At 36.7% G+C, this 8,671-nt stretch overlaps 1 protein-coding gene across 1 annotated transcript in view; it reads right to left on the bottom strand.

The window, feature by feature from the left end:
- PIK3C2G (phosphatidylinositol-4-phosphate 3-kinase catalytic subunit type 2 gamma) overlaps positions 1 to 8,671 on the bottom strand; it is a 372,023-nt gene that overhangs the window by 91,717 nt on the left and 271,635 nt on the right. Inside the window, exon 22 of the mRNA XM_023508742.1 lies at positions 6,163 to 6,319. Coding sequence (XP_023364510.1) covers positions 6,163 to 6,319 — 157 coding nt within the window. The remainder of the gene's footprint in view (positions 1 to 6,162; positions 6,320 to 8,671) is intronic.

Consider the following 8,671-nt stretch of genomic DNA (forward strand, 5'->3'; position numbering starts at 1 on the left):
GGTATATGGGGCCAGGGCCCAACTCCTTGAGCCACAGTCGCTGCCCTCTAATCCTATGCTCTTTCATGGCTCTGTGACTCACACTATAATAACACAATTTTCCCTAGTTAAGTGGTGACTGTATTTATTAAAGATCATTAAAGTGATGAAATTATTAAAGACAAAAGAGTACAGGTGTTACTCTGCCAATATTCAGGAAGATATTTTGTTTATGTCACAGTGTGGCCTAAAGGAATTATATTCTCTTTACTGAGAGATACCATTTTCGAGAAAATAATAGATTTTTCTAAAATGAATTTTAATTTTGCAAGAAAAGAAGAAGAAGAATGTTATCAGTGCCTCTGCGACTAAGATGATAAATTATATCCTGCTTTAGAGTAAAGCCAGTCTTACAAGGAGAATTAAGAACAATACTGTTAATCCTAAAAATAAAGGATCAAGGGAGGGTATGATTTTTGGAAAATAGGTAAAGTTGTGATTAGCTTGATAAAGTTTAAATGAGAAAAAAATGCCATAAAAATTATTCTTAATTCCCACTGTCCCTGCTAGGCTGAAGGAGGAGCATGGACAGATGTACAGAGGAAAACAAAATATCTTTAACACGTTTACAGAAAAAAAATCTCGGATGGTTTTCAGGACACGGTATTACATGGGTGAAAAACAGGAGGTGGGGATGAAGAGGCAAGTAGGATAGACTACTTTGGCAGGACTAAAGGTTTTGTACCTTATCCTAAAGGCAAGAGAAAGCTCTTTGTGTGTTTTAACATGGGAATAAGAGAATATAATTGTGTTTTAGAAAGATCATCGTGATTATGTCTAAAAAATGGATTAAAGTGGAGCCAAATAAGAGGAGACCAGGAGACTGGTTAGGAAAGGAGATAAGTCATTGGATTTTAATATATGTTGGAAGTAGAATTGAGAAAACTGGGTGATTGATTGGCCATAGAGAGAGGGCTGAGAGGGGTCCAAAGCACACAGCTGTAAATTTTAGATCTGGAGGTCATTAGCATACAAATGATAATTGAAACCAAGGAGATGAACCAGGTAGTCCTAGAGAGTTGTCAACTGTCCTTCCCCAGGGATGATCCATTATCATCTTAAATCCATGATGTCTAAATTTGAGCAAATTCTCTTCTCCTATAAACCTTTCCTCCTTTTCCTCTGTCCCATCTTCACTTACCTGCCACGACTGCCCAGCCAACAGGAAACTCATACCTTCTTCCATTTCTTCTTTTTCCTGATTCCCACCGTCAGTCACTTACTTCCATTAAACCCCCCTCAGCAATCTCCTGTATTCATTCTCCCTTTTCATTGTAATTATCATCCTTTTAGTTCAGTTCCTTTGTGTGGATTTCTTGAGTAACTTTTTTTCTTATTCTCCAATCTGTATCTCTTTAATCACATAAACTCTGAGTTATCTGTCTAAAATCCAAGCCAGATGATAGCATTCCCCTCATTATAAACACACAGACTTTCTAGCTTCTCAAGTATGTGTCTATGTACTGAAGTCCAAAATCCTTGCTCTGTTCAGGATCTAAGTGTGATCTGTCACTTCCCCTTATCGTCTATAGACATGTCCATCTGCACCACAGACTGGGTACATTTGATTACCTTTACTTCCAACACCTCATGCCCAGGCTCAATAAACGTCCACACGTATGTTTTTCTTTCAGCCAGAAATGCCTTCTCTCTCCCTCCTTGTCTACTTTTCAAGGCTCAGGTGAAATACTTCTGCTTCCTTGAAGCATCACTGGTCTTCCTAATGAGATTTAACGATTGCTTTGTTTGGACAATCGTAACTTGGTTCTACTTCTTTTATAATATTTATTACTTCCCAGCCTTTACTGGGTTTGGTTTATCTGTTAGATTTGAAGTTCTTTGAGAACAGAAATTGGGTTTTTATTCAATGCTGAATTGCCTATATTGCCTGGCATGGTGCATTGTGAATAGCTGGGTCTTAATAAATGCCTATGGAATAATGAATGCATGAATGAAAGAATGAAAAAAGAAAAATATCAAGGCCTGTAGTTATTGAAAACCTACAACTGGATGGGTGGCGTCTGTGGCCCCATATGCCAGAGGTGACAGGTTCAGTCCTGGCCAAAACTGAAAAAACCAAAACCAAAACCAAAACCTACAACTGGCAAACTCAACACTGACTGCTAGAATTAAAAAAAAAAAACAACCATAGAGAGAAACATTCCTACATTCCTAATAGCAACTAGAATCTAGATTAGGGTTTATTTGATCAGTTCAGTGCTTAGAGTTCTAGAGGCATCTTTCTGCTTATTGAGGCAGATTTCATCTTTATCATCAATTTTCTAACAACGGTTTTTCTTCTCTATGGTCTGAATTGCATTCTAGTTTCTCTGGACACCCTGAATTTGTACCCGCTCAGCTAGCACTCTGTAAGCATTTCCTTAGGAAATAGACCCTGGACTTAATCCCTTCCCTACAAACACGCGTGCACGCACACACACACACACACACATACACACACTCCCCAATAGCTGCCACTCGCAGACTGCTTCAAGTTAAATGAACCCAGCTCTCTCCCTATCACAAGGCTGATCCGAAGGAACAAGTGCTAAGTTAACTCTCATGCTCTGTTTCTTGGAGACGTGACACTGCACATCCCAGACTAAGGATGGTTTCAGAGCTGGATCCACTTAGTCACGTCTGCTCTGGTAGCTACAGCCATGTCGTTCAAGTGCCTCCTAAACTAGACTGCACAGGTAATAAGCTTACCTGGAGCAATAGGAAAGGAGAAGGTAGCTAGAACCGGTCATGAATAGATACAGGTAAAGAATAAATTTATCACATTTTTAAGGACCGCAACATTTTCAAAGTTTCTACTTTTGTTCTCCTCTTACTAAGTCCAAATCTATCTTGAAAGTTATGCTTAGACAAGCAGACGTTCTGCCCTGTCACATAGAGTGGTTAGAAAGATGTCTGCTGGGAAATATCTGGTAAAATAATGGGTGTGATAAACACTTTAAACTGGGTGAATGCTTTCTGTGTTCTTTGGGAGTCTTCCATAATAGTTGATATTGATTTTTTAATGAGAGAAAAGCTGATGAAATACAGGCTTTTATTTCAGTGAACACAGCCAGCAATACTCTGGGGTTGCCTGCAGATGTTGCTTTCAAGCAAGATGGGAATTTCATGGATTATTTTTTTCCTTGCTTTTCCCAGGAGTAAATAAAAAGCACTGTGGATGTCTGGCAACATGACGCTTTCTACCAAGGATGAGCCATTATCTCCAAAGTATACGCAACAAACGCCTGGGCTCACAATCCTGGGGACGGACCGTTCACGGAAGATAGAATTTATGACCCATGTCAAATATTTCTTTGGTGGTAACTGGGTCATGGCGAGGAGACCAAATTCTTTTTAAAGAATTTAACACAAAATAATTTGAGAAAGAGTGGAGGGATAGATTACATATGGAAGAAAATCTTGAAGAAATTTAAGCTTGGTTTTTATTTTATAAGAAGGTTTAGCAAAGAAAGTGGGGTCCTGAAACTTTCACTAAACACTTTGGTTATCTAGAGAGTCCCATAAGGTATAGTCCGATTGAGAAGAGGAAGAAAACCAAGAGGTAAATGACTAGTAACTGAGGAAATAACCCACTGCGGTATGTCCTGTATTTATTCATTGGTTTAATTGGTCCACACTGCTTCTTTTGGATCTCTACTTCAATTTCTCTGGGAGTCTAGATCTAAGATTTACTTCGAATTAGTGCCTTCATTGCCACATTTTCTTCCTTAGCCTAACAGTTAAGATTTGAATAATTAGAACATAGGGAGATTTTTGGATGTACGCTGTGCCAGAAACTTTCAATAGCTGATTTTGTTATTACTTTTGAGAGATTTCAATACTTACAATCAAAATATCAGATATCTACTTCTTTTAAGTCAAATAATATGACATAAACTATTTAATGTAATTTTTTAAATGTATTATGACTCATATGCTGATTTTTTTTAAGGTATATAGAAAATTTTGTTGAACAAGAGAATAAAGCCCACCAATAGCGTTTTGAATCTATTTTTTTTCAAAAAGCTGTCCTTTCACTTTATTTTAACAATAAGCATAATTTTAGTCTTACCTGATGAAACAGCATAAGTATATTTATGCTTTTCTGCTTTGGGTTTCCTTTTGATATGTCTATGGCTGATTAGAACTGTTGTTAGAATCTGGCATTACTCCTCATATGCAGTTATTTATAGCATTATAGACATTTAGAAATGCTGGACACCCCAGTTACTTGTGTATACAAATTTTACCTTCCTCAATAAACTGAAAATTTTAAGGTTCTGACTGGGTTTTACATGTTAATGTATCCTTTGCAGTTTCTGGCCTATAGTAAGCACTCAAGACCTCATGGATTCAGTAGGTAGAGCTGGCTAGAGTCCATGGGTGTTAGAGCTGATATTTCCTGGTTATTTATTACAAAATAGAGCCAAGGTCATGAGCTTAATCTTGCAGAATGTTTTTGTGATATGGACAGAAATTATAAACCATGAGCTATCTCATAATTGCAATGTGGTCTTACAGAATCAGAGAAAGAATATAGGTCTGCCAATATGAATGTTGGCTATTATACTTTATACAAGAAGAAACCAAAGTGTATTTATATATAAAAGACATGTTTACAATATCTTCAGAAATACTTATTTTTCAAGGGAGAATGAAGAGAAGTAAGGTGAATGTTGTTTGAAAGTTAAAGTGAGGATCCAAATCAAAACTTCATTGCAACCAAGTTGACATTTATTTAGCACTACCCAATAAAACTTTCCTGTGATGCTGTGAGTTTCATATCTGTGCTGTCCAATATGGTGCCACTAGCCATTGGCTACCAAGCACTTGAAATGTGACCAGCGAGACTGAGGAATAGAATTTTTAATTGTATTCAATATGAATTAATTTAAATTTAAATAACCACACAGGACTAGAAGACATTACATTGGACAGAGCTTTTATAAATTAACAAGCATCCAGTACAATGACAAATTAATTGGACCCTTCTAAATGGAAAGTACTGTGCTAAGTGCTTTATACACATAGTTATGAGCTATTAGGGTTATTATTTAATATTATGAGATTTAAATCAATTAATATACATAAAGCACTTAGCATAGTGTCAGGTCCATGCAAAGAATTTGCTATTATTCATCAGCTCTACAAAGTAGATGCTATTATATTCACTCAAAAAATAAGAAAATAGTCTTTTGGGAGTTCAGTAACATGTCTTCAGGAATATAAACAGTAAAATGCCGAACTAGGTTCAAACTCGAGCCCAATCCCTAAGTCTGTGCCCTTAATGACAACTAGAATTATTGTCCCCTGAAAGCTCTAAATGTTGTTTTTAATGGACTGCAAATCATACACTGATGGAGCAAAGATATGGTTTCCTCCTACAGTTTGCTGCTGTTACTAGTGTCCATGTATGTGCCCACAGGAATCACTGTATCCACTCCCCAAAGATAATTCTATCAGATTTCTCTCTCCTCATCCAGCATATCTGTTCAATTCAAAGAGATGGATTGCACAGTGGAATGAAAAATTAAATTGCCCCTGTTGGTTAACACAACGTGTGTAGGAGTGTGACTCAGTAGGCTGGATGTAAACCACTAAACGTACTAGTCTTCAGCTGAGATGCTAGCAAGCCACTTTACTTTTTGACTCTCAGTGCCTTAATCTGGAGCATATACAAGTGATCAAAGGTACAGATAGGGATGGGAAGCCAGGGAGAATCCTTGTCTGACCTACACTTCTAGGCTGTCACGACACATAAATGAGACAGAATTTTTAAAGCACTTTTGAAAAATCCTAATGCCCAATACAACTGCAGGCATTATTTTGAAAATTATTGTCCCTGAAATTATTGTCCTTGAACAATCATCAGAACATACTAGGATAACCCCTGACTGCATCAATACTGTTGTGAATAGAAATGTTTGAGACAATAATTGTGAACTAACATATTAAATTACAAAGAAATGTTTTTATAAGCTGTGCCATGGTACTCTTGGTCTGTTCATTCCTTTCTGTTTTGAATAGCTCTTTGGGGACCTCCAAGCCATTAGCAAAAACAGACTGCTGAAACAGAGGCATAAATGAAGCTTATTACTTTTGTTATTTTCCCAAGGGACTTACCATTTCTAGCAGGTTCAAGAGCAGTCGGCTGTGCTTTCTGACAATATTATAAGCTTGACAGCAAAGCTCCACAAAATCTTGGAAATGCTGTGGGTTTTTTCCACCCTCTGTAATAAAGTACTCCATCTCTGAAGTGAATATGAAAGGGGCTCGGTCTCTATAACAAAACAATAGTAAATCATAAGCAGGGAGAGAAATAATTTGTAAGGTTAAAGGAGGCACTGATGACAACTTACTTCCATTCGAATGTTCTTGTTATTTGCTCTCTACTCTAATAAATACACCTTTTTCACTGTGGGGCAGTTGGAGAAACTTGTTAACTGTAGGCTTTCAATAACAGGGCTGCCTCAGAGAAGAAAAAAACAAGATATTTTATAATGTCGGCCTATATTGCCCCAATGGTTTAATTCTAAATTGCATTAGATGGGAATAGATGGGAATATTAGCCATTAAAAATAATATAAGGGCCAATGAATAATGAAAGTGATCTTTATGCAAAGAAAGTATCTTGACTGTAAAATATTGAAATGTCAGAACTGAAAATGGGTTTCATCTTTAAGTATTTAAAAAATACACTTTTTCTTTATAAAATACAATGACCCTTTAGAAAAAACAATCTTGGTAAAGGCTCATTCTTTCAGAACAATGTAATATGCTTAGGAAAGAAGAAAAAATAGCTATTTTTCATTTCACGTGAGAACCAGTAAAAGTGCTGATCAGAAAGGAGGAAGATGAGCATATCGTGTTATTAAGTGATCACACGCCTGCTGCAGTCTCTAGGATGGAAAAACAGACAAACAGAGGACCAGAGAGAAGATGGTCCTGTTTCCCCCACCTCTGTCAATTTTTTTCTCGTGTCTGAGACACAGGCAGGTCTGAGTTGAAGTGATGCAGAGAACAGCAGAAAAAGGATTAGAAATACATCTCCTTGCTGAGGTCTCAAATAATGAAGGAGAAAACAAGGATGAGACAAGAGTTTCAACCTCAATTTGGCCTCAGGTCTTCTGGAAGCATTAGCAATGAGAATACAGTTTGGGGTAAAAAGTTATTTTAAAAAGAAAGCTTTTTAAAAATGGATTGAAATAAAACGTTTTAAATAAGCCTTGAAGTCTAGATATAAGTAAGGTTAGACCAAGTAGCAACTGAAAAAAATCATGTATTGTTGAGGGACCCTCTTAGTTATTAATAATAAAGCATAATTGTTGCTATGCTTAGCTATCCTCATAAAAGTATTGCAGAGTGTTGAACTTCAGGAATCTGACTTAGTAAACCAAACCTACCAGAAGTATGGATATTCAAATCAGAAAGACATAATTCAGGCACTTTGTGGCAGATCTGGGGCAGAGACTTTGATTGTAGACAAGCGGTTTTATAGAAAATAAATAATCTAGGTTTCTTGGCTGTGGTTATTTTATTTTATAATCCATGCTACCACAGAATGTCCAGAGAAAAGACTGGAATACCAATATTTTCACATAGTTTTGTATTTATTCAACAAAATGTATTATGCACCTACGCTGAAGAATTTGTCTCAAGGATCAGGTTCAAATTCTTAATTTTTTCCCTCCAAATCCTTTTATATTTGCCCTTCATTGTCTTATCCAACCAATATATTTTATGAATGTTCTCTGTAAGTTCTTTGCTTCTGCCGAGCCGTGGAGATGTTGAAAACACAAGCTATATCATAGGTTCTAGTCTTGGACCTGCTACAGCTCAATTTCTTCATCACTGAAATGGATATATGATACCTTAGCAATACTCTTAGAATTGCTCTGAGGATTAACTGAGGAATATACATAGATACATTTATGAGAAGGAAGCACATTTGTGAACTGCTCTGATCACACAAAGGCTATTTTCTCCTCTCCCTTGTAAAATACAGAGGAAAGCATCTTACCCCTAGGACTACTGAGAGGATCCAATGAGTCAAAGTGTGTAAAATGCTTAGACTACACCCCAGATCATGGGAAGCACTCACCAAAGTTTAAATAGTATTAGTCCCCAAACAGGTGCAAGTGTTCCCAGGGTTAAGCCTTGTCATAGCTAAATCTCTCTCTCTCTCTACAAAAATCCATCAGTAAAATCCCATTCACACTTTAAGGTTTAATTTACTCCCACTTTATCCAGGTAACCTCTGGCTGCATGAGCCCCTGTGTGGGCTTTCGAATTTGGTAGCATTTTTTATTATCACTCACCCGTGTAGTCATCACAATTGCTCACATTGTGGGAAGGTCTTAGCAATATCTCAGATTTTTATAATCAGTTTTGAATGGAACTTTGGGAAAAAGTTTAGAAGACTCTTAATTTTTACAACTTCCTGAGAATTTCTCGTCTAACATGATGAATATGCTCTTCTGGCTTTAATAGAGAAAATTGACTTCCCTCGAGAACTTTTTGCAGTTATGCTCAAGTTCATGAGATAATACATTTCCTTCTTCTAAGGTAAAGAAGAATCCAGAAATTCTTCTTATGATGCATTTATAAATGCCTTATAAATCAGATGCAGAAA

The sequence above is a fragment of the Otolemur garnettii genome, unplaced genomic scaffold, assembly GCF_000181295.1.
Source record: "Otolemur garnettii isolate 467f Iridium unplaced genomic scaffold, OtoGar3 scaffold00271, whole genome shotgun sequence".
Classification (NCBI taxonomy): Eukaryota; Metazoa; Chordata; class Mammalia; order Primates; family Galagidae; genus Otolemur; species Otolemur garnettii.